The sequence below is a fragment of the Scomber japonicus genome, chromosome 15 (assembly GCF_027409825.1).
Source record: "Scomber japonicus isolate fScoJap1 chromosome 15, fScoJap1.pri, whole genome shotgun sequence".
NCBI lineage: Eukaryota > Metazoa > Chordata > Actinopteri > Scombriformes > Scombridae > Scomber > Scomber japonicus.
The window spans coordinates 29683176-29710829 of record NC_070592.1 but is presented as its reverse complement, the minus strand read 5'-3'; the positions used below and the strand labels follow the sequence as shown (position 1 = coordinate 29710829).

The window sequence follows — 27654 nt, the reverse complement described above, 5'->3', positions numbered from 1 at the left end:
TTAAGTGGGAAATTAAGACAGTAAGTTTGGGTTTCTGTGTGGAGACAGAAGGAACAAAGTGTTTTACTACATTTAATAAACAGATAACATCTGTGCGATATCTTCTAAGACATCTCTCGCATCTAATTTGAAACAAATAAAAATCCTGGATAATAGCCATGTTTCCGTTCCAGTCTTTATCAATATACAGAATATTCCAAACACACACGGAAGCACTAAACCACCGGACCGAACAACAAATAGCAGGCAGCGTCACGCCTTTCATGGTTGCCAGGTTGGAATGAAAAGCTGCATTTGAAGCTCCACTGCTTTTAAACCAGTTCTCTAACTTCCATCTGGCAACCTCCACACACTCTGCTGCCGTCACTGAGGTCAGGTAGACCGAGCGAAGATGGCGACCGCCTACGAGAGATACAATTTGTAAGTACATATAATATAGTTAATCGTTTTTCTAAAGCCGTCTTGTTATTTGTAAGTGTAAACAGGAGGCAGCGTTAAGGTAGAGAGAGAAACAGGAGCTGAAGTTAAGAAGCAGCGATGAGCTAACTGATAGATGACACAGCGGCTGGAGGAGCAGCAACCAGTCAAGTTTCACTCCACACTCATTCATATGAAGAATATGTCTTTATTGCATCATTATGTAGACACTGTACACGGTGTTTATGTCTATGCTCACTTACAGCCGAAATGAGGAGTTGAGCCGGTTAGTGCTAACATGGTGGCAGTAAGTTATTTAGCTAGCAATAGAGGGTTAATTGTTTATGGGTTTGACGTCAGTTATATCATGCTAGAAAGGAACTATCGTCAGCTCTATGCAGGGTTACAATATGACTGTTGTTTTATGACGACCATTTTTAAAACGTAAGGTGTTTAGTTTACTCTCATGAAGACTCATTCAAACCAACACTGACTTGGTGTAATTAAACGTTAGCTAGAACTTTTATGAAAGTTGGCAGCGCCTTGTACTCCTGCAGACACACCCTGGTTAACATACTGGAACTCATTTAAGTGTGAACTACCCAGTTGAACCAGTTCTTCACTCCACCTGTCCTGTGACTGTGGACCTTCAGGGGTTTGACAGTGTGTTAGGATGGAGAGAGCTCCTCTCTCTCACACACACACAGACACAGACACACACACACACACACACACACACACACACACACTTCCTCTCTCTCTCTCTCTCTCTCTCTAAAGGATGCAGTGATCCTGTTATATAAACGTTCACATGGGGTGTTTGTAAGACTGATTCTGTATGTTTCTACAGTCACTTCTAAGCACTAACACAAGTTTAAATAATGGGGGTTTTGTATTTCTTCACTTGAATGCATTTCTGGCATTGCAGAGCTGCTTTGAAACGTTTAGACCATTGTGCCTAAAATGAAATGTATGGAAAACATTATCTAAAAAATGAAAGACTATTTAACATATGAAGACATAATGTGGTCAAGGGATTTATGAAATCTTAGCAACAGCTCTGCCTGAACCCCTGCTTAAAAGCAATATGTACCGAGAGGGTAATGGTACACACACAGTTCAAGGCTTTGCTTAGGGATCACAGTTCAGTGTGTTTCAGTAGCTAATAACATGTTGGTCCTGATTGTCCAAAACTATTTCAATCAGGAGAGACAAGTGTATGAAGCAAAGATAATTATTAATTGTACAGATAATATTGACAACTAGTCTTATCAAAAGTCTGTGGCACTGAGACTCTACAGGGAGATTTTGGGGAGACATCAGTCTTGAGCAGCAGTGAAATCCCCCTGTGGAGTCCAGACACTGGTGGTGTGGTGGCTGATGAGATTGATGAAGTGATGAATCTGTGAAGACTGGCAGTGATGGAGAGATGGAGGGGCAAGAATAACAGCAACATGAAAGTGTTAAAGAAAGAAAGAGAGAGGGAGAAATACACTGACAATGAAGGTGTTACTTGTGCTCTAGAATAATCTTTCTGCACGTTGGAGTAAGTGAAGGATTATTGAATTCTTTTACATGGAAAATATTCAATAATCCTGAGAACACATTAGAGATGTAGCTGTATTGTGACAGTTCAGTAGAATACACATACAGTTACATCTCATAGGTACTCAGGATTATTAGAGACTGTTCTATTATCTGCCTTCATCCACTTAGTCGTTATATCCACATTACTGATATCTGTTTTTATATTTAACTCAGTGTGTAAATATTTAGTGAAAGCACTGATAGTTATCTCTACAATATTGTCAAAATATTAGGTGATATTGAGGTGTTTGGTCAAAAATATTGTGATATTTGATTCTGCCCATATCACCTAGCCCTATGTTGCACTGACACAACTGACTACTGTGATGAATTTAAGAAAGTGTCAGGTCTCTGCAAATAGATTTTGATGCCACAGACAGATACATTAAACCCAGTTGTTTCTTTAAATGTTGGATGAAGCAAAAGTTGACATTTAGTCATGGTCTGGATAATAATAAGTAATGTAAAGTGCACACAGTTTGTAGTAAATGGGTTAAAACATCCTAAACTTGAGTGTGGCCCTTTAACAGTTGTGTACTACTCAGTAATGGTACATTGTGTGTTGATGTATCACAGGCAGTCTTGGTGTGGTCTAGATTATGAACAACAATAGCATGTCTGTGTGGCTGTGTTGCAACAGCAGCTGAGTGTTTCCCTACATCACCCTGAGCTCCAAACAGGAGGTCACATTTCTCTGCTGCAGGGATTTAAAGCTGAGTGTTACTCAAGCTGCTGCCATGATGTGTGCTCCATGTAACATAGTGAATGAAGGAAAGCTGCTGCCATGATGTGTGCTCCATGTAACATAGTGAATGAAGGAAAGCTGCTGCCATGATGTGTGCTCCATGTAACATAGTGAATGAAGGAAAGCTGCTGCCATGATGTGTGCTCCATGTAACATAGTGAATGAAGTAAAGCTGCTGCCATGATGTCTGCTCCATGTAACATAGTGAATGAAGTAAAGCTGCTGCCATGATGTCTGCTCCATGTAACATAGTGAATGAAGGAAAGCTGCTGCCATGATGTCTGCTCCATGTAACATAGTGAATGAAGGAAAGCTGCTGCCATGATGTGTGCTCCATGTAACATAGTGAATGAAGGAAAGCTGCTTAATAATCAATACATTCTCTCAGATTACCTTATTTGCTTTGTGATGAATGAATCGATTGGTTGACAACTACTAAATTATTCACTAACTATTTTGATAATTGATCGGTTTGAGTCTTCTTTTTTTTTTAATCCTTACATACTGTCCAGGTCAGGTTTGATCCGTTTTGACATTAGACAACTGTAAAAACACCCCAAATGTCTTTTACCTTTGGAATTTGGTGACTTTTCTTAAAGTGACCCAAAATGCACTAAAATGAAAATATTTTAAAATGTTCTACTTTTATATAGGTGCTACAAATGTTTGTCCATTGAGTCTGTTCTGGGTCAAATGATCTCTGTATCTATTGACATGTGTTTATTAGGGGTGGGGGTGGGGGGGGACGATTCATGTACATATCGCGATTTTTATGGGGTGATTTTAAAAATCGATTCTTCACCCCAGAATCGATTTTTTTTATTTTATTTTAGAGGCTCTATTTTGGCCAAGTGTTTTATTTTATTACCTTACAGCACTACCTTCTCAGCACCGCTACAAAAATGACTGTGCTTGAACTTGAAGTAACCTGATGTTAAATCTGTTGATCACTTGCTCGATTTCATTAGAAGTTGCTAGCAGCTAGTTAACCATATAACTTCGCTTTTGGCTTCGGTGTAGGCTTCATAACACAACCTGCCCCCTTCCTTCATAAGCTACTGAAGTAGGGGAGGATAAAAGCAGACAACCCAACTCTCCTGGACGTCCTGTGAGTCTCCAGCATATTGATAGCGGCTCCATGACGCCCGCAAAAGAGACACAATCTCCCGGAGTCTGGAGCAACCAAGCAAGAGCATGCACTAGAGTGACTGAGCGCATGTGCGTGTGCGTGTGTGTGACTATCAATGCAGCACGTGTGAGAGCACAGCGTCCTGATAGATCTGTGTTGCTGGACCAATCGCACCTAAATCTTCTAAAGTGTAGGAGCAGTTCACACTACATAAAACTAGAAAGTGTGTGCTGCATCCTGCGCACGTATGCACATGCACAAAAAACAATGGGTTTCCTATGGCTTTTGCGCGTCATATCAATGATATCATGTTACTGTGTGGATCATTAACCTTGTTGCAGTGTGCTCCCTGGTTATAGTAAGTGAACTATCAGCTTCTACCTGCTCAGATCTCACAGTCAACAGTAGGAGATGAGGAGAGCAGCAGGGGAATCTAGCACACATAGTTAGTATGGAAGCCTACTGATGGAAAAAGTAAAACTGGTAACTACAAAAATAAACCATTATTAATATTTATCTTTTATTTATTGTTCCAACAGCTCAGCTCGACTGAACAACAGTAAATACCTCTTTATGTGTAGCATACATGTGTATGTTATTTTATTAAAGCTATCAGACATAACACTACTTCAGAGAGCACTGAGTAGTCAGAGCACTTTACTTATTATTTAAAAACATATTGGTTAATCTATTGAACAATTCATTACATTGACACAGACTGATGTCCATTGTTTATGAGAATGTCATTCATGGTTAATCATCTCTAGAAGTGTATGATTCAACTTGTTAGTTTTTTAAGAAAGAAAAAAAATGCAATTATTGATTATATCGAATCACAATTATCAAGAATCGTGATACAATCGAATTGTGACCAAAGCATATCGTCCCACCCCTAGTGTTTATGTTAAATGAATAGTTCATAGTTTGAATCATTCTTTTTATGATGTAGCAGTGAAGACTGATGGCTCTAATGATTATACAATAAACCCCACAGTTCATTTTCACTTTACATTAAATACATTTCCATCATTATTGCTATGTTATATTTTCATGTCTTAGGTCAAATAGGACATGATATTGTGTGATAGGAGCTAAAACATACACTCTCTCTGCTCTCTGAAACATGAATCAAGGTTTAATCACATTTATTGATCAGTCAGATCCACTATTGATGCTTTCTAAACACATCTGTTGTTTAAAATTGGGTATAGACACTTTTTATGAGGGGAACATACTGTGATGGTGTAGAATACGAACAGTATGTAAGGGTTAAAGAAAATGTAAATATTCTCAAATTCCAGCTTCTTAAATATGATTTCCTGCTTTCTTTAGTCCTCTGTGACAGTAAAATGAACATCTTTTATTTCTGCACTGTTAGTCATTACAAAACAAGACATTTGAGGATGTCATCTAATTAATCAGTAATTGACAGATGTATGGATAGTGAAAATAACCTTTAGTTACAACCCTTCTTTGGTCAGTAGTTGGAAAGAGACATAGAAAGGAATAATGGGTAAAGATGAAGAGGAGAGCATGACAAAAGGACCCAGCTGGAGTTCTACTGGGGCTCAGGTGATTACACGAGGCAACAGGGACATCACATGTCACTACTTGCTTGAGTTGTGTTGTGTTTCATAGGCTGAGTTAAACAGCTCTCTGTGTGTCTACATCTTCATTTGCTATGAAACATCACATAGTTGTGTTGTATTTTGATCCTCTGTAATCCCATCAGGAGTGGTTGAAGTGTTAACAGGTGTGGTAGCTTTGTAGGATTCTGGGAGTGTTGTTGTGTTTGAGGAGCATGTCTCAGCTTGGAGCAGTTTGAAGTCAGTTTAATACAGCTGCTGGAAGAAGTGAGCTCTTGGACATTATGATGAACCTGAAGGTGCTCATACAAGCCAGGAGCAAATGTCAGTGATGAGGGTGACCTGTACTGTTACCTATGGGTGCGCCAATTGATCAGCCACCAATCATTATTGGCCGACATATGTTCTGAATAGTTTGATCAGCGGTCTGTATAAAGGCAAGTCGGAAAAGCTGATCACATGACACAAAACATACAAGTCAATTTATCCATATGCCGCTAAAATGACTTCATTGGTCTGGCAGTTTTACCAGGTGCAAAACAACAAGGCGTGATCAAGAAAACTCCTCATGGAGGAAAAACATTCAACACACAAACCTCATCAGACTTTTGAAGGTAAAGCTAGCTAGCACTAAAGCAGAGAGAGAGAGAGAGAGAGCAGGACCAATTAACAACTCAAACCACTGATAGGACAGATCAGAAACCTATATTGCAAAAACAGTACAGAAAATTAATTTTGACAGATGATTAGTGATACATATGCAATATTATACAAATATCATAGCTTGTTTCACTTGCTGCACATTGACTCGTCTCTTCACATAGATAGGGCCGTTTCTGAGGGTCAGGGACATAAACTCACAATAAATATTATTTATTATTTAGTCAAAGAATCAGATCCTTATATTTCTCACAGTGTAATAGAAGGTGACTTTCTATAACGCCACTTCCCGCTTTGAGTATTCATCCAAGCAGCATCCAAGAGTTTTTCTGGGCTGTTCTGAGTAACTACTTCGAGGCAGGGACTCGCTTAGCCCCTGTAAAAGTTCCGGGAACCCTGTCCTTTGGAGGCGGTTCCTGCGGTGGAGACACGAACCAACGGCCACGGCCCCCGTAAAATTACCCCGAAGTTCCTGCGGTGGAAACAGCCCTATTCTGTCTCCTCTTTCATGACAAAGTGAACACTGTCAGTCTGTGCATTTGCAACATTCTCCTTAGGTTACTGTCAGTCACAGTAGTCAGGTGTTCTGCCACCATGTACTCTTTATTTTCATTTTGTTTTGAGATGATGGTGGTTGGGCCAGATTTTTGTGTGTTCGTGCGTGTGTGCGTGTGTGTGTGTGTGTGTGTGTGTGTGTGTGTGTGTGGGCAGAGCTTCAGGAGCGACTGGCAGAGGAGACTCTTACCTTTGTTCAGCTGTTGGCACTGAAAGCCTTTATACTGGTACATTGTAGTGGCAGGAGTGGGGGTCACTACATTGGAGGGGTTTATAAAATGTGATTGCTCGCTTCTGAATTAGAATAATTAAAGAGTATTGTTCATATTTTGGCTGGTTAACGGACCCCACACTTCACCACCATGTAACATTATTGGCTCTATTACTGAATTTAGTATTTCGAGCCAGGTCCTGATTGGAATGTTAATGGGAATGTTTCTTTTGATGGCATAAAAACCCTTCTTACAGCCATGTTTCACCTTACAGTACTGTTTGAAACAATTGGTTCTTCTGTTTCTAAATTTAAATGCACATCTGTCATTCAGATATATTGTGTTGATGAGAATGGTGGGGGTAAACATATGGTCAGATCTGAGGTAGTTAGGCATGAAGCTAATCTGCCTTTTATGAAGGACATTGTGTTCAAATGTTCAACTCAAGGCTTGTAATACACTGACAAACACTGGCTCTATTTGCTGTGCTCCTGAACATATGCTTACATTGTGCACTTAGGTATTCTCTAAACTATTCTAGTAATAATTTCATCTCTTCACTATTGCTTCCCAACTGTATTTCAGCTTGTATGATATGGCGCTTTTCCACTACACAGTTCCAGCACAACTCAACTCACCTCGGTTCCAGGAACGACCTTTTCCATTACAAAGAAGTACCTACTCATAGCACGGCTCCGCAAAACTGCTGTGACTTTGTTTTATACGTGACATAAACACATAAACAATGGAGGACATGGCGGTGATGGTGTACTTGCTGTTGTATGTGGCTTTCTGTCACACACGAAGCAACAAAATTGAGCCGTATGGCTGTGACACTGTTGCCGGTATTTGAAAATGCCGGGTTTGATTCTTGTGTGGGACGGCTCATGACTCTTCCAGCGACCAATCAGCGGCCAGCAGTCTGTCGACGTCACATTTTAGTATCGGCTCGGCTCGCTTGGAATCTCAGCAGAGCAGGTACTAAAAAAGTCCCAGGTACCAGGAACTATCCCTAGTGGAAACACAAAAAAACCCGAGGCGAGCCGAGTCGTGCTGGAACTGTGTAGTGGAAAAGCGCCAATACTGTTCTGTTTGAGGAAGAGGGTGTTTTGGTTGTGGTCTGATGAAAGCATCTCTTTTTTACTCCATAAAAAATATCTACTCCACAGACTGTATCATCAACTCATGATGCAAAAGCTGTCATTACATTGCAGCTGTTCTGTTATTACAGAGTCAGTGTGCTCTCATCAGCAACTTTCCTTGGCATCCAAACAGATGTGAAGCTTGACTTGAACTTGAAACAATGTTTTGGCTGGATATAGATAGTTAGATGTGAACATAGATGGTTAGATGTGAACATAGATGGTTAGATGTGAACATAGATGGTTAGACGTGAACATAGATGGTTAGATGTGAACATAGATGGTTAGACGTGAACATAGATGGTTAGATGTGAACATAGATGGTTAGATGTGAACATAGATGGTTAGATGTGAACATAGATTGTTAGATGTGAACATAGATGTTAGATGTGAACATAGATGTTAGATGTGAACATAGATGGTTAGATGTGAACATAGATGGTTAGATGTGAACATAGATGGTTAGATGTGAACATAGATGGTTAGACGTGAACATAGATGGTTAGATGTGAACATAGATGGTTAGATGTGAACATAGATGTTAGATGTGAACATAGATGTTTAGATGTGAACATAGATGGTTAGACGTGAACATAGATGGTTAGACGTGAACATAGATGGTTAGATGTGAACATAGATGGTTAGACGTGAACATAGATGGTTAGATGTGAACATAGATGTTAGATGTGAACATAGATAGTTAGATGTGAACATAGATGGTTAGATGTGAACATAGATGGTTAGACGTGAACATAGATGTTAGATGTGAACATAGATGGTTAGATGTGAACATAGATGTTAGATGTGAACATAGATGTTAGATGTGAACATAGATAGTTAGATGTGAACATAGATGGTTAGACGTGAACATAGATGTTAGATGTGAACATAGATGTTAGATGTGAACATAGATGGTTAGACGTGAACATAGATGGTTAGACGTGAACATAGATGTTAGATGTGAACATAGATGGTTAGATGTGAACATAGATGGTTAGATGTGAACATAGATGTTAGATGTGAACATAGATGGTTAGACGTGAACATAGATGTTAGATGTGAACATAGATGTTAGACGTGAACATAGATGGTTAGACGTGAACATAGATGGTTAGACGTGAACATAGATGGTTAGACGTGAACATAGATGGTTAGATGTGAACATAGATGGTTAGACGTGAACATAGATGGTTAGACGTGAACATAGATGGTTAGACGTGAACATAGATGGTTAGACGTGAACATAGATGGTTAGACGTGAACATAGATAGTTAGACGTGAACATAGATGGTTAGACGTGAACATAGATAGTTAGACGTGAACATAGATGGTTAGATGTGAACATACAGTGGGGCAAAAAAGTATTTAGTCAGCCACCAATTGTGCAAGTTCTCCCTTTTAAAAAGATGAGAGAGGCCTGTAATTTTCATCATAAGTACACTTCAACTATGAGAGACAGAATGGGAGGAAAGAATCCAGGAAATCACATTGTAGTATTTTTAATGAATGAATTGGTAAATTCCTCGGTAAAATAAGTATTTGGTCACCTACAAACAAGCAAGATTTCTGCCTCTCACAGACCTGTAACTTCTTCTTTAAGAGGCTCCTCTTTCCTCCACTCGTTACTAGGGCTGGGCGATATGGACAAAATCAAATATCACGATATTTTAGACCAAATACCACGATATCGATATTACAACGATATTATAGAGATGACTGTCGATGCTTTAACAAAATATTTACACTATGAAATGTTTGATAATTAATCAACAGTAATGTGAATATAATGACAAAGTGGGTAAAAAGTAAATAACAGAACAGCTACAACAGTTTGTTAAGATCAGAAAATAATATATTTTACTGTAATGCAGCTTTAAAACTAGGAAACAACAACACTGATGACATATCGCGATATTACGATATCCGAAATCTAAGACGATATCTAGTCTCATATCACGATATCGATATAATTTCGATATATTGCCCAGCCCTACTCGTTACCTGTATTAATGGCACCTGTTTGAACTCGTTATCAGTATAAAAGACACCTGTCCACAACCTCAAACAGTCACACTCCAAACTCCACTATGGCCAAGACCAAAGAGCTGTCAAAGCACACCAGAAACAAAATTGTAGACCTGCACCAGGCTGGGAAGCATGACTCTGCAATAGGTAAGCAATGGTGTGAAGAAATCAACTGTGGGAGCAATTATTAGAAAGTGGAAGACATACAAGACCACTGATAATCTCCATCGAGCTGGGGCTCCACACAAGATCTCACCCCGTGGGGTCAAAATGATCACAAGAACGGTGAGCAAAAATCCCAGAACCACATGGGGGGACCTAGTGAATGACCTGCAGAGAGCTGGGACCAAAGTAACAAAGGCTACCATCAGTAACACACTACGCCGCCAGGGACTCAAATCCTGCAGTGCCAGACGTGTCCCCCTGCTTAAGCCAGTACATGTCCAGGCCATCTGAAGTTTGCTAGAGAGCATTTGGATGATCCAGAAGAGGATTGGGAGAATGTCATATGGTCAGATGAAACCAAAATAGAACTTTTTGGTAAAAACTCAACTTGCTGAGTTGCATCCAAAGAACACCATACCTACTGTGAAGCATGGGGGTGGAAACATCACGCTGTGGGGCTGTTTTTCTGCAAAGGGAACAGGACGACTGATCCGTGTGAAGGAAGGAAAGAATGAATGGGGCCATGTATCGTGAGATTTTGAGTGAAAACCTCCTTCCATCAGCAAGGGCATTGAAGATGAAACGTGGCTGGGTCTTTCAGCATGACAATGATCCCAAACACACCGCCCGGGCAACGAAGGAGTGGCTTCGTAAGAAGCATTTCAAGATCCTGGAATGGCCTAGCCAGTCTCCAGATCTCAACCCCATAGAAAATCTTTGGAGGGAGTTGAAAGTCCGTGTTGCCCAGCGACAGCCCCAAAACATCACTGCTCTAGAGGAGATCTGCATGGAGGAATGGGCCAAAATACCAGCAACAGTGTGTGAAAACCTTGTGAAGACTTACAGAAAATGTTTGACCTCTGTCATTGCCAACAAAGGGTATATGACAAAGTACTGAGATGAACTTTTGTTATTGACCAAATACTTATTTTTCACCATAATCTGCAAATACATTCTTTAAAAATCAGAAATAAATATTTTCTGGATTTTTTTTTTTTCTTATTTTGTCTCTCATAGTTGAAGTGTACCTATGATGAAAATTACAGGCCTCTCATCTTTTTAAGTGGGAGAACTTAAAAAGAACTTCCTTCTGTGTAAACATGTATTTAAAAGTTGAGTCAAATCTTACTATACTTCCACCACAGCTCAACAGGAAACACTAAGAGGGAATTTGATGCTAAAAAGACTGTAAATGTGTCAGATATCATTAACTCACACTGCTGAAGACTCATAGAAGCTTCACATATGGTAAATGGACTGTACTTGTATAGCGCCTTTCTAGTCTTTACGACCTTGCTTTACATCACCCATTCACACACATTCATACACTGATGGCAGGGGTGCCAACCTGCTCATCAGGAGGAATGTAACCATTCATTCTCATTCATACACCGTTGGCACAGCAACGGGAGTGATTTGGGGTTAAGTGTCGTCCTCCAATTGGAAGATTGGAGGACGACCGTTCTACCTCCTGAGCCACATATTGCCCAGTCCTAAGTCAATATGAACAGGAGGAATGATTACAGAGAGGAAAACCTCTTCACTGTTTATATGAACACTTGACTACTGCTTTAGAAAAGCACTTTAAAAATTGTGAACCTGTCCTTTAATACATTTACTGTTTTCATTCACTAATTAAATTGTATTTTTTCTTGTTTTTGGAACCTTGTCAAGTTATTATCAGTAAAACTTCCTGCAGATGTACTACAGTGATTTCTAGGAAAGGCAGATATCATCAGATTGAGCCTCTCGAGGTCTTTTATCTGTGCAGGAAGTGCTGAGTATCATTGAGGGCAGCTTAAAAGCTCCTTTTTAAAAACCTGCGAAGTGTTGGCAACAGGAAATATTTGTGTATTAAAAGAGAAATAGTTGGGAGGGAATTATTTTCAAGTCAGCAAGACAACATGTAAACATGGAGGAACTATTGAGCTTGAATTAAAAGCAAATCAAGCTGGGAACACATGAAGAAATAAATATCACATACAGGTCTTGGTCTCTGTGCATTTGAGGAGGATTAATGGCCAAGACACTATTTGAGAGTTTACAATATCTATATTGTCTGTATTCTATTCTTATCACACTCAACAGTTTGTAAATGGTTGAACTTTGTGTAACAAAGCAGACACAGTGATGTAACGCTCATTGCATCATTTGACCTCTCACTCTGTTTGCTGCCAGCTGCTCTCACAGCTGGAGAAGAGTAACTTCACAAAGCTGTATCTGTGGCACAGTCTGGGATCAGAGCAGGAACCCAACCAATATCAATCAACCAGTATTATCGGCCGATATTGGCCTACCGATGATATATTAGTAGTGATGTTTATGCTGTCTGATGGTATGTATGGTATGTATGTATGTATGTATGTATGTATGTATGTATGCATGTATGCATGTATGCATGTATCCATGTATCCATGTATCCTTTTCTTAATTCATGTTTAATATATACATATTAAATTCCAAGTGAAGTTTACAGTTACATTATTACATTTATTCTTAAACTGTAAAACATCATTCCTCCATTACATATCTTTGTCGAAAGTGTTTGGTAACCAAATTTGAGGGACCATTGCAATAAATATACGTTTATGTATATGTAAGCACATTGTTCTATATATCTATCAGAATTGTTTTACTCCCTAATATCGGTATCGGCATCAGACCCAACAATCCAGTATGGCTTGGGCCCTAATTAAAACTGTAACATCTCCTACGTTCTCTCCCAGGCACACAACCCCAGAGAAGTTCTTCATCGAGGCCTGTGATGAGGGGGCTGATGCTGTCCTGGCAATTGACAGGGTCTCCAATGAGATGACCCTCACAGGTAGAAAGCCTTAGAATGTTAGATGACTTTGCACCATTGACACTACAAAGAAGATGTGTTTTCTGTCAGTCTATAAGTCGTACACCAAACCTACTAAACTACAAACAATACATTTAAATAACACAGTGACACTATATTTGACTAAAAAAGAAGGAATAAATGGTTTCAGTTCATGTGGAATATTGATATTTCAGTTAAAGGACACAGCAGGAAGTGGAGAATCCAGCTTGAATTGTGGTGTTTTGTTTTGTCAGGGAAAAAGGATGTTCCTCCCTCAGCGGTCACCAGGCCTATCTGTGGCATCATGGGAACCATCCGTCTGGTAGCAGGTAGGTAGTGCAGTGTTAAAGCATAGAACAGTGGAACAGTGGAACAGACAGCAGCTGTGACTGACCTCTCCACACCACACAGGGATGTACCTGATCGTCATCACCAGGAAGAGGAACGTGGGCAGCCTCATGGGTCATGCTGTGTGGAAGGCAGTCGACTTTGACATCATCTCTTACAAGAAGACTGTGCTGCATCTGTCTGAGATCCAGGTCAGCAAATCTAAACACCTCCTACACCTGCCTCTGTACCAGACACACAGTTTTATATTCACATTGATCTGCTCATGAAGACGAATGTTTTTTAAATGTTACCTTGTTCCTTATAAAGAAGTAAGTACATTTCATTTGAACACTGTAGCCCTTATCATTAATATTAGTCACAAAGTGCTTTACAAAATAGTAGTATGGTCACAAGCTATACAACAACATACGAAACAGAAAGAAAACATAATAAATGAAGAGAACACCAAAGACATATGATTAAAAAGTGTTAAACTGAAACACACAATGCACAATGAATAAAAAATATAGAATGCTGCAGGTGTTTAGTTGTTTTTTAAAGGAATCTACAGAATCAGCAGACTGTGAGGGTGCAGGCAGAGCATTTCATAGATGAGGGGCGACACCTCAAAAAGCTCCATCATGACAGGCGTTTAGTAGGTCTGGGTATCAGTACCCGATACTTTGAAGGTATCGAAGTATCCCGTCAAACTATACCTACAATCTATCCTTTTTGCACCCAGAGTTAAAAAATATGACTTTTTGTATGGGTTTGCTCACAGCCAATCAAAGCAAGTGTTCTTCGATTTAATGAGACATGTGATTGGCCCACTGCCAGAGTAGCTACAACCTGTCTATGGTGGTGAAGTCATGGTGAATATGAGTCAGCGTGCTCAGCAGTTCATCAGCCAAGATAAACACTCTAAAGTGTGTCTACACTACACACTGTTCCACTGATAAAAGACAGAGACCTACATGTGTAATGTATCTAATGAAGTACTCAGTTGGTATCAGTATCATTTTAAGGCTACTTGGATTGGTAATGGTTTAGTCATTTTTTGAAACGATACCTAGTATGTAGGCAGGTGCATGGGACAGACAGCATATTAGTGCAGTCATTAGCATATTTGTCCTCAGAGAGCGAGCTGATGAATGGGGGTAGGGTAAAACAACACCAGCCACATATGTAGTATGTAAGAATGAGACTTCTGAACTGGCTCTTACAGTGAGGAAATGTAGCAACAAAAAACTGAAAATTATCAATCAATCCATTTTTATTGATATAATACCAAATCATAACAGAAGTTAAAATTAAATGATGAATACAGGGATATTGATTTGATTGATGTCAGCTTGTGATTGGTCAGACAGTTGTTTCTCTCTGATTGTCCTGCTTGTCCAAACCAAAGCAACATATTTCTTTGCTTCAGGCTCTGAGCAGCTATCACTGTTACATATCTATATTGATAAGTTCCTTTCAGGGACCTCACTGTAGCAGGTTGCCATGGCAACAGCTGTCTTTATTTTGTGTCTACAGTGAGGTTGTGCCAACTGTGTATGTGGGTCAGTGGTGATATAGCACACATTGGGTCCATCCTGATGTCCACACTAACAGTATTTGCAAGTCACCCCACAGTCCCACAATGCAAAGTAGCTGTTCAGACCACAAGAATATGAGAGCTATCAGAGCTGACTGGAACTCTCTGTACATGGCACACTTTGTCTTAACTAACCAAACAGTGTTACTGTTACAATCAGATAAGAGTACATTACAAATAAAACAAAGGTTCACAAGGTGAGAGGAGAAACACAGCACTATAGTGATGTGATGTAGAAACACACAGGATTACTGAAAGACACATAACATAATATTATTTTAATGATATGTTTTGAACCTATAGACACAGTAATGCAAACAACTGGATTGTAGGATACACTAGGCTCTGAATACTGCTTTGAAGTGTTTAGAAGTGTGCATTAGGTGTTTAATAAGTGAACTGCATGTTTGTTAGTGTATATATTTCATATATGGAACACAGCTGTCTACTACCTGGTAGTACAAGAATGCACATTAAGGGCCCTATTTTAACGATTTATAACGCATGGCGTGAAGGGCGTGGCGCAAGTGCCTTTGGGGCGGCTCCAAATCCACTTTTGCTATTTTAACAGCGGAAAAATGGTATTTAGACAATGTGGGCGCAGGGCGAGAAAATGGCAACTGCGCCGGGGGAAACTAACAAAGACACATGCGCCATGCGCGCCATCCGCTGTGCACCGACCACAAGATAGGGCCCTATGTGTTGGGACAGACCCAGTTTGATATGTCAAAGCAGGAAAAGCACAGATACAATAAATAACTTTAATGATGGCTGTGTAGTTTTTCCACATTTCTGACCCAGGTGTGTGGTGCATGATGCTTCACCAGTATGGCTTCCTCTGACACTTGAAGAAAACAGTCATTGTTAATGTTATCAGTTCCATTGATTGACCTCACAAACAGGTCCTAAACACAGTGTAAAGTGACTGCACAGAGGGTAGGTCTCAATCAGCTGGCTTGTGTAAATTACACTTAGTAATGCAAGTTCAAGTTCAAGTTCAGATGTATAAAACATGAATAATAGCAAAACCTCCCAAGACTCGAAACAAAAAAGTGAGTCAAAGGTTGGTTATACTTGCTCTCAGGCCACTGCTACAGTCTAATACACTCATAGATAAGACTGTCGTGCTCAGTACTGTTGAGTGGAACTTTAGACAGCTCGTGTGTGTGTGTGTGTGTGTGTGTGTGTGTGTGTGTGTGTGTGTGTGTGGCATCCAGTGAGACCTCATGTTTCAAGATCTTTGTTTGTAACTACACTGCTATCTGATTTCAGTGAAGCAGACAGTGCATTATTAATCTGCTGCTGCCTCACTTCATGGTACACTGATTCAAAGAGCCTTTACTGGAAAATGTATGAATCATGCTAAGTAGAAATATTATGGAAACAATCCATTTTCAATCATTTTATACACTAGCAGCAAATACAGACTAGTCTAGAAGTTCAGTCACTGGTGAACCAGGAAGGTAAAGGCACCGCTGTAGCCCTGCTGCTGCTTTCCTCCTTATAACACTGAATGGATTGGCAGAAGGGTACACTAAGTACTACACTACTCATCAACAAAAGCTATCCATGAAGTAAAACTCTGAATGAGACCTAAATTGACCCCTCATAAAGTCCAGGCCCCTCTTAGTTACTGTTGATATGAGAAGTTTTTCATTCTAGTGAGGCATGTATTTGCACAGAAGTAACAATGACAGATTCCTCATCACAGGTGGTCAAGTGTTTAAGAGCGCATGCCATATACGCAACCGACCCTGGTTCCAGTCCCGGCTGGCAAACCTTTCTGCGTGTCACCCCTTCTAACCCTTCTTCGATCATCAGTTTTCTCTGCTGAAATGACAACTGGTTACCAGATGTTATCAGCTGCAGCTAGCTGATTAGCACCAGTTCTGTGAGTTTTAAAATAAGAACCCTATATTTCCACATTTAAAATTAAATAATTGCAAAAGTACAAAATACATACAATAAAAAACTAATGAAAATAAAATGAGAACATAAAAAGGACAATAATAAAACATATAAATCACAATTATAATATTTAAGATATTACACTTAGAATATCAGTAACATTGAAATCATGAGCAGATGTGCGAGGAGCCATTAGAGGTAGTAGCTTAAAGTGATGGTAACCAAATATGGTGCTGCAGAAGTGTGCTGGTGTCAATAAAATGTACAGTACAAGTCCAGATAACACTGCTGGTATCAGTGTTTATGATAATGTGGATCTTTGTTAGTTAGAAAAGTTTGATATAAATGTGTGAGGATTATTAAACAATCTGGCTTCAGTTCACCACCTCACCATCTGCTGCTGTGTTCCCTGTCTCCATAATGTTTGTATGCATAGGTCAGAGTTTACATACAGGTTTGCACAAGGTTGTTTTAGAGATAACAACTTTTTCACAAGAAGTAGTGTACGCCTCTTTCAGGCCCCACACTGTGCACACACAATGGTTATAAATCAGAAGAGGAAGAAAATAAAAAAAGAACAGTAGTAGTAGTAGTAATGAAAAGGAACAAAGTAGAACACAGAGAAATGTGTGTTTGTTTCCTTTAAATGAAAACATATTTTCCATGCAAAATGTATTCAAAGTATTCACCTCTTTTGCATCAGAATGTTATCTTTAACACAACAGTACAACATATGAGTGTGCACTTCCTGGTATTCTGTAAAGTGCATCATCATGACTTTTCCACGCAACTCAAAAGGCTATTTTTTTTCTGTCCTTCTTTAGTCTCAAGAGAATAAGACCTTCCTGTCCATGATTAACAATGTGCTGACTACAGACGGCTTCTACTTCTGCACTGACTACGACCTGACACACACACTGCAGCGGCTGGCCAACACCAGCCCTGACTTCCAGGAGATGACGCTGCTGGAGAGGGTGAGGGATCTGATATTCTGCCTCACAGAAGCTCTGAGTGACTACTACGTGTGTTGCCTCTTCCACTGATGATAACCTGTTGATGAATCAGTCATATTGCTTGTTGTTTTCAGGCGGATCAGAGGTTTATGTGGAATGGAAATCTGCTGAGAGAACTGGCTGCACAGCCAGAGGTAAACATATACAACTGTCAACTGTTATTATTATTATTATTATTGTTATTATTATTATTATTATTATTATTATTATTATTATTATCATTATTATTACTAGTATTATTACTATTAGTGTTATTATTCTATTTATCTTACATTAATTGTCTCTATTTTTCCACAGCTTCACAAGTTTGCGCTACCTGTTGTCCATGGCTGTATCCTTGAACTGAACTGAACTGAATTGAATTACACAACATAAAAAAACATACAACAACTGACAAAGTGCAAAGAAGCAGGAAAACAACAGCAACCATTGTAATAAGTTAAAGCCTGTTAAAAGATACAATATGATAGATCTCACTCTTGTGCTTTGGTTAAACCCCTTGACCCACCTGGTCCAGTCATTGTCATGAAGCCATGCCGTATAAATGGGAAGATCTTTGAGTGGATCCTCATATCCAGGAGAAGCTGCTTTCGTGCTGGTGTCAGATACTACGTCAGAGGTAAAAACACAGTCTGGAGTTACTCTTCACACACAGTTTCTGTGGTGGTGTGTGAGTCAAGATTGATATCTCTAGCTCTGAACAGTGGTTACATTTAAAAATACACTTTACATTCCCTCACTGCTGACAGAAAAGGAGTAAAGTGTTATGGTGTTTTCAATTATTATACTAAACCCAACCTGAGGGAAGAAGAGGAACCAGACACAAATGTCTTCACCAGGTCAAGCTTCAACAGCATAGGGACTAAAGGTTATTTCCTAAAAGAGCATTTCACTACTATAACATGGTCATGACTGACAGTTTAAAAAAGCATCAAAGTTGATGCAGTATAACCAGAAAGATACATTTTAAACCTGGTGTCTGCTTTACTAACAATGCAACACCATTCCCATTTTTGTCAATGGAAGTTTGAAGTTGGGTGTGTGTTTCATACAGTTTGTTTTTAACATTCAGGGATTTGAACTATGTTAAGTGTTGAAACAATGAGTTGATTAATTGATTAGTTGATTGACTGAAAATGAATGAACAATTCTAAAGATGCATTATTTGTTTCATTATATTGATGAAATAAAAATATGAAGTATGTGCTCTTCTGTCTTTGGGTTTTGGAGTGTTGCTCAGAATGCTCAAAACTAATCTACAGATTCATGAATAATACAAATAAATGTTAGTTGGCAGCCGTAGCATTGTTTTCATTGTGGTGGTTTTCACTGAGGAAGTAGCTGTAGGAAGGGATCATGGATGTTTGCTGCTCTGCTGTCTGCCCCACAGGCATCGACTCTGAAGGCCACGCTGCTAACTTTGTGGAGACTGAGCAGATTGTTTTGTATGAGGGAGCAAAGGCTTCGTTTGTACAGGTGAGTAATGTATACCCAGCTTCTTCTGCGCTTCTCTGTGCATTGACTTCAGATGTATCTAAGTTTGAGAGGTGTAAGAAATAACATGTTTTCTGTTCCCATAGACACGAGGGTCCATGCCTTTTTACTGGAGTCAGAGGCCCAACCTCAAATACAAACCCAAACCTATAATCAGCAAAACCATCAATCACGTAAGAGCATCTTTCTAGTTTCTGTGTGCTTGTTTTAACAGTGACCGTTATGATACTAACCACTATTACAACTTGTACAGTTGGATGGTTTCCAGAGGCATTTTGACTCTCAGCTCCTCATCTATGGGAAGCAAACCATTCTGAACCTGGTGAGACTCCTCATTTATATGATTCTTCTAAAAGCAAATGCAAGCAAAAACTATTGAAGCCAATGTGTGTATTCTTTTTGACAGGTGAATCAGAAGGGCTCAGAAAAGCCACTAGAACAGGCCTTTGCCAAAATGGTGTCTGGTATGAACAATGGAATGCTTCAGTAAGTGTCACTCAGTATCCTCCTGAGTTTTACATTGACTGTGTCGTATCTATTTTTGTGAGATAGACATTTTAATTAATCCACTTAACCCTTACATACTGTTCAGGGTCACATTTGAGAGTTGCAAAACACTCTATACACATTTCTTTTCTCTTCTATCCTCAGTTACATCGCCTTCGACTTCCACAAAGAGTGCAGCCACATGAGATGGGACCGTCTCCAGATCCTGGTGGATGATGTCGCTGACACACAGGATGATTATGGGTAACTTCACCAGCTGCTGCTCTCAGGCTCATATCTAGTTGTATACCATGAAGTCAGGTCACATCAGTTTGATTTATATAGCACCAAATCACAACAAGATTTATCTGAGGGAACTTCTCACATGGAGCAGGTTTGGACTATACTCTTTAATCTACAGAGACCCAGCAGCACTAATAAGGAGAAATTCTCCTTTTTAAAGGGAAGAATTATCGAGCAGAACCATCTGCCTTGATCGGTTCGGTTGAGAGATAAAGAGAGAGAAGAATGAGAGAAACACAGAAATGAACAGCAATAGGAATATAAACAATAAGAAGAATAGTAATAGAAATATAACTAATAATAGTAGTATAATAGTCCAGAGATACTTGCCAGACAAGAAAGCACAAAACTACAGGGAAGATACTAACTTAGTAACATGCTTTAATGGGACATCAATGCGTAGAGATGGAGAGGAGCAGAGAGGAGCTCAGTGCATTATGGGAAATCCCCAGTCTAGGCCTAATGAAGGACAAGTCAAATCTATTCTGTGTGTGTGTGTGTAGTTACTTCATGGTGAACTCTGAGGGGAAGACGCTGGCCCAGCAGAAAGGAGTATTCCGCAGTAACTGCATGGACTGTCTGGACAGGACCAACGTCATCCAGAGCCTGTTGGCCCGACGCTCCCTACAGTCTCAGCTGCAGGTACACACATAATGAGACACACTGCAGCTCACCCACGCAAACACATGTTGTACTTCCCACCTCCAATATAGCTGCTTCACTCAACTTTTCTATGGGAAGCATCCAAGAATGGATTTCCACGTTGTGCTCATATTGAGAAGGCAGACCTGTACTGAGCCGTGTGTTTCTGCCTGTGTGTCCACAGAGGATGGGGGTTCTGAATGTGGGCCAGCGGGTTGAAGAGCAGGCTGACTTTGAAAAGATCTACAAGAACGGTAATATTGTTAGCATGTGTTCTGTGATTAGTAACTGCAGCAACTAGGGCTGGGCAATATATCGATATTATATCGATATATTGTGATATGACACTAGATATCGTTTTAGAATTTGGATCGTAATATCGTGATATAGCATAGGTGTTTTTCCCTAGTGTTCTAGCTGTGCTGTTAAAGTCTGTGTAAAGTAAGAATAAATATGTGTTCTGAGTTTGACATACCACAGAAAAGTGTGTTGTTAAAGGATAATTTCCGTTTTTTACAACCTAAAATGCGATCATTTACTCACCCAGACAACTTTGGTGTCATTTGGAGTCGTTCGGACAAAATTAGCTCCAGTGGAGCGCTGTGTATATCTGTATAATGAGAGTACACGGGGCACTGAAGCGCAGCCTCTATATAACGCATTATCTGCCACGAAACTAGTTCATTTCACCAATATTTAGTTATGATACGTTAGTGCTATTATCCCCGGATGTTATCAACATCCGGGGTCTGTAGGTTGACCTACTAACCTCTGATCTGGATGATGTCATTTCAGATGATGTCAGATCAGACATAGAGGTTATCTATGAGAGGTACGCTTCGGTACCCTGTGTACTCTCATTATACAGATGTACGCGGCGCTCCACTGGAGCTAATTTCGTCCAAGCGAAAGTTGTTAAAAATTGTAATTATCCTTTAACCACCCTGCCAAATTTGAATGATTGAAAAAATCGCCAAATATATGAAATTAGGCTTCAAAGTTGTGTAAAACCAGTATACTCAGTCTCTGTCTCTTTTCCCAAACGCTGTGGGAGTGCCCGCCGAGTTCACTGAAACCCCGCCCCCTACCAAGTGTCACCTGTCAATCAAAGTCACCACCTCTACCAAAAACATGGACGCTACGTCTGAGAGCTTTCTGCTGCTAACTCGGCTGCTAACTCAGCTAACTGGCTAACTGTAGACTGTAGTAGTAGTAGTGTGTGCTGAATGTATTTATACCTCTACAGCAGCAGGGTCGGGTTTCTGCTAATCACCGCCAGTGATTTTCAGACCCGCCCACTAAATCCTGAACACAGAAATCTTGAAACACAGTTTGTGAAGCCTAGCTCCACAATTCATATCTAAATGGTTGAAATGCTTTTTACACCTTTTTTTAGAAATACATTTATGACCTATTTAATGTGTTTAGAAGAAAATGTCTGAATTCACTTTACACAGTCTTTAATTGCCTTTTACCCACTTTGTTATTATTCTGCCCTCCCTAGGTTTAACTGACTGGCTAGTTTGGCATATTATAATATCATTATACAGCATAAGAGTCGTCTTTTCCTGGTTTTAAAGGCGGCCTCACAGTATGATGTAATTTTCTGAACTTACCAGATTGTTCTAGCTGTTCTATTATTTGCCTTTTACCCACTTTATCATTATATCCACATTACTGATGATTATTTATCAAAAATCACTTTGTGTAAATATTTTGTGAAAGGACATACAGTCATCTCTACAATATTGTTGCGATATCGATATCGACGTATTAGGTCAAACATATAGTGATATTTGATGTTATCCATATGGCCCAGCCCTAGCAGCAACTGTGTCCTCACTCTTCTGTGTGTGCTCTCTAACCAGCATGGGCTGACAATGCCAATGCATGCGCTGTACAGTACGCAGGAACTGGAGCCTTGAAAACAGACTTCACCAGGTACTGTAACACCTCACACCACACATCAGTCAGCTGACATGTTATCTTCTGCACTTCCCCTCCAGTCTTATCATTGTGAATATTATTATCATGGCTGTTATTTTATTAAAGTTCATGTCTCCTCCTTCAGGACGGGGAAGAGGACCCGGTGGGGGCTGCTGATGGATGGCTGGAACTCCATGATCCGCTATTACAAAAACAACTTCTCTGATGGCTTCAGACAAGTATGATGTTCATGATAGGAGTTGTTTTAGCTACATCATCATTTAAGGAATGAGTACAATGCTCAGCCTCCATCACAGTGTGCTCAGACAGCTCTGACCCGTTCACTCGCTGTGATTTTGGGTTGTCTGAGAAGTGGGAGAGAAACATGGTGAAATCTTTGGTAATCAGTGCAAAACAAGATCCACTTATTACCGATTTGGAGCTTTAGAGACCAAGGACACCCTGTTGCAAAAGTCAGAAATATAGTGTCAGAATTGCAGGACCAAATTCTCATAATGTGACTGCTGCTGATCATGTACAAATACAGAAGCTGTAAACGAAATGCACTAAAGTTACATGATTACACATCTAAAGGTGCATTAAACATCACAAACCTTTTGTTGGATTTAGCAGCAAAGAAGACAAGATATATCACCTGATTTTAATAACTACACATTTCTTTATAACAGAGCTTTTCAAGTGATCAAGTTGCATCCTAATCTTTTGGAGATTGAGGCCATAAACATGCTCCAGTACACATATGACCCAACCAACACAAAAATACAACAATGAACTTACTCATTTTACACAGGTGGATCAGTTTCAGTTCTCTGGGAGGCAATGTAGACTAGTAAAAGATAATCAGACTGTGTCAATGACCATAGCAGTAAACTAACATGGCATCTCTGGAGGAATGTGTACTGCTGACAACACAGAAGATGTTCTATAGCTTTTCAGGTGACACACTCAATTGATCTGACATTTGCATACTTGAGTGGAGCATGCCTAGGACCTAAGACAAGGATACTTAAGTGGAGCATGCCTAGGACCTAAGACAAGGATACTTAAGTGGAGCATGCCTAGGACCTAAGACAAGGATACTTAAGTGGAGCATGCCTAGGACCTAAGACAAGGATACTTAAGTGGAGCATGCCTAGGACCTAAGACAAGGATACTTAAGTGGAGCATGCCTAGGACCTAAGACAAGGATACTTAAGTGGAGCATGCCTAGGACCTAAGACAAGGATAGTTGAGTGGAGCATGCCTAGGACAAGGATACATTTCATATATCTCTATCTTTACTCAGATTAGATAGGTTCTGGTTAACCTGGTCACTTTTTGCTGCCACTAGAACTGAATCTTATTTCATACTGCACTCATGGTTATTTTGTTGTAATAAAGAGCTCCACCTTTTTAATGTGAATGTGCTCATAACTGGAAAGGAAAAGCCAAAGTTAACAGACGTCATGATGCTGGTTTTCCAGGATGTACAGTGTTAGGCTCAGTGAAGCAGATCACCCAGGGACAGCCAGACTAAGTTGAGCTCCATGAGTCAGTGTGCTTTTGTGTGTTTTAGGATTCCATTGACCTGTTTCTGGGTAACTTTGCTGTCGATGAGTCTGAGGGACCCACTCCTCTTCGTGTGCAGAAGGACTGGAAGTTCCTCACGGTCAGTATGTTGGTGTTTTCTCTGTTCCCAGCAGCAGCAGTGAATTAGACTGTCAGTATAATCAGTGAAATGTGTTCTTTTTGCAGCTGCCCATCATTATGCTGGTGGCGTTTTCCATGTGCATCGTATGTCTTCTCATGGCTGGTAAGTTCTTCTCTTTTCATCCATCTGCACTCAGGATCTATGTTTTTTTAACGAAGCAGCTCTTATTATTTAATTCCTAAAGATTTAGTTTAGATTATTTCATGTATACAATCTTAACAGTTGCCAATTTAGAGAATGATGGCTCTTTGACTTTTATAGCAATGCCAGGACAGTTTGGATTTAATTCCATAAAAATTCCAAGCAAATTATGTCAAATGAGGGAAGTGTGAGAGTCAGTTCCAGCAAGCCTTGCAGCATCAGTCCTCCATCAGTGATCTGTGGCTCTGTTCAGCCACAGTACTGCTGTGTAGGTCACATTTTGGCAGTACATGCATGAAACTACTCTCATAAAAGTGAAGAATATGGAGCTTCTGGTCATAGTTACATTCATAACTGTGAGTGAAACACAAGCATGCATGAGACAGGTGACTGAATTTGAGCATTCACCACTGGAAGCTTTGACATAACAGCGTCAGTCATTTGCTTGTGTGCATTGTGTGTAGCTGGAGGATTAAAAAGCACATCTATAAACACACACAACTTTTTTCTTCTTCTTCCTTCCTGAAATATTTTTTTACATACATGTACATATGACTGATGAGTGTTTAGTAGGTATAAATATTTCATTTTTTTTCTTTTCTGTTTGTGTGTTCTTTTTGTTTATTCTTCATTTTTCTGCCTTTAAATGTAAAACCTGGGTTAGAGCTTAGACCAAAATATCCTCATTTGGGATTTTGCAAATGTTTTCACATTATGTCAGAAGTTTTGTCTTCTACAGTCTTTAGACCAAGGCTCAACAGTTAGGTTCAACTATTTTCAGGATTTTCAGGGGGGAGGGACGGGGGGTTAATCGATGCATTGGAAATGCAGGTTTATATGTTTATTTCTTCTAATTCATTAAAGAATCAATCAGATTTACAACACAGTTAAAGATGTTATCTAAAAGGGAAACTATCATCAACACAGCATTTCTCTTCCACTGCTAAAAGTAGTTGAATTCACGTATTAAACTTTAATTTCTGGAAGGTTTATTGGACTTAAGATAGTATGACAGTTTTAATGTCTTTGCTGGTGTGAGGGCAGGATTAGATGTAGCAAGGATATATGACAATAATTGGGATTTGGGAAAGTCAGAATTTTCATCAGAGGGCCAAATATATTTGCTGTAGGGCCGAATTTGGGCCACGGGCCACTATTTGCCTACCGTTGGTTTAGACCCAGTAAACATGGGCATTACCAAATCAAAGGATTGAGATGATGGCAGAAAAAGCTGTGATAAAGCTGCTTGTGTCTCTAAAGACTGTCCTCTGTTGAATGGTGGGCCTTCATGTGAGTGTATATGCTGCCTGACTGACTGTGTGTTATCCTCCAGGTGACACATGGACGGAGACTCTGGCTTACGTGATGTTCTGGGGGGCCGCCAGTACCATCACAGCCACCATCATCCTGTTTAACGGCCAAGACTTTGTGGACGCCCCCAAACTGGTTCACAAGGAGAAGATGGACTGAATATCGTATATGTGTGTGTGAGGAGCAGCTGGGCCCAGCAGGCTCATATACCTCGTCATCTTCACCATCTTCTTCTCCAGGTCTGGACTCTAAGACTGATCTGCTGCCTCCATACCTCCCCCAGGCTTCAAACAGTTTTTGGTTCATTTGTCTGTGACATGTTTCACTCACACACACACACTCCTGCACAAGGTTTACATTTAATTTCCCACATTCCTCAGACTGTAATCTCTGCGTTGGTGTTGTCAGTGTGAGGTTCAGTGATGTCACTTAACGCAACCGTTACAGCGTTTTACAGTTTCCACAACAATTGTAATTTTTATACTCTACTGCTAATGATCCTATTCGTTTACCATTCTTAATTCAAAAGTATCTTTCTGTTCTTCTTTGGTACACATCTTCTAGTTAAAGCTGCATTAATGAATTGAACTGACTACAGGGAGGCAACAGGGACATATCTGACATTATGAGCATGTTAAATTGATATTAAGAACATGTTAGCAAACACAGAGCAACATTATCATCCCATTCATCTTTTTATTTTGGTCTCCATCAATGCCTGAGGAAAAGGTCTGTCTCAGCTAGTCTCTAACTTTGTGTGTTGGATGCTGAGCAGATTGTGTTCAGTGTGTGTATCAGAGCTGCTGCTGTTGATGAGTGCACATTTACAAACCAAAATAGTAACCTTAAAGAGGCTTAAAAACCTGCTGGGTGATGGTGCTCTGTTAGTTGGACACCATGAATAACCCTTTTCACATTACACACACTCATTAAATTCATTCATTTAAATATATTGATTAGTGCAGCTTTAAATCAACTTACTGTAATTGTATCCATCCCAAACAGATGATTCATGTCAATGAACCCTAAACAGTCTGAGTCAGATGTGGCATTTAAACATGCACATATTGAACCATATACTGTATGTTGTGTCTAACTGATGAATGGAGCTCTCTCTATAGTATGTACATGTAGATTATGAATATGAATGTACCAGGCCTTACAAACATTCGTTTTGAAGTATAAATATTTGGCTAATCTGTATGTAACAAGGTGGAGTAAGAGTGAATAATATGTCTTCCTATGAATCTAACTTGGGAGAGTATGCATGATGATTCTGTTGTAGCAGGGGCGTAGTGCTTTCCTCACCATCATGTTTTTTGGGGGTTTTTTTCACGTTGGAGAACTATGAGATAATCTGCCTGCATATTGATGATGTGTCTACATGTATTGAGGGTCTGTGGTTGCTTCCACCACACATGTCTCTGATATGTTCAGTGATTAAAACAGGTCCAGTGTGGTGCTCATTCAGTGTTTTCAGTGGTTTGGGAAACAATTGACTAATTGGAGCTTTGTAGGTGGGATTAGAATGGGCTTCCCTCTGCATAGCTACTTAAATACATTTATTAAAGAGAGTAGTCCTGTTTCCATTAAGGAAGTTCTGGGTAAAATGTAGGAGGTGGGAACTTTACATGAACGTCCTCTCAGCCGTTGTGTCTCCATAGCAGAGTAGGACCTTGATAGGACCCACCAGACTCTGGAGGTGATGTAATCATTCTGCTACAGTTTCCATTGTCACGTAATCA

At 39.8% G+C, this 27654-nt stretch overlaps 1 protein-coding gene across 1 annotated transcript; it reads left to right on the top strand.

Moving 5' to 3' along the window:
* The first annotated feature begins 288 nt into the window (after positions 1 to 288).
* On the top strand, positions 289 to 27377 carry sacm1la (SAC1 like phosphatidylinositide phosphatase a). The gene is made up of 20 exons (XM_053334989.1): positions 289 to 420; positions 12950 to 13047; positions 13302 to 13376; positions 13459 to 13586; positions 17707 to 17856; positions 17970 to 18029; positions 18193 to 18226; positions 18413 to 18514; positions 19286 to 19371; positions 19476 to 19562; positions 19643 to 19711; positions 19796 to 19875; positions 20041 to 20139; positions 20682 to 20820; positions 21005 to 21074; positions 22689 to 22761; positions 22892 to 22985; positions 24323 to 24415; positions 24502 to 24559; positions 25932 to 27377. Exons 1-20 carry the CDS (start codon positions 392 to 394, stop codon positions 26066 to 26068), a joined length of 1761 nt encoding a protein of 586 aa, XP_053190964.1. The 5' UTR covers positions 289 to 391; the 3' UTR covers positions 26069 to 27377.
* The last annotated feature ends 277 nt before the right edge of the window (positions 27378 to 27654 follow it).

Excerpts from the sequence above, each read along its gene's own strand:
- sacm1la (XM_053334989.1), top strand. The coding sequence starts at position 392 with ATGGCGACCGCCTACGAGAGATACAATTT. Across the intron at positions 19,372-19,475 it reads CAAAGGCTTCGTTTGTACAG|ACACGAGGGTCCATGCCTTT; the intron begins GTGAGTAATGTA and ends CTGTTCCCATAG. Across the intron at positions 20,821-21,004 it reads CCCTACAGTCTCAGCTGCAG|AGGATGGGGGTTCTGAATGT; the intron begins GTACACACATAA and ends GTGTGTCCACAG.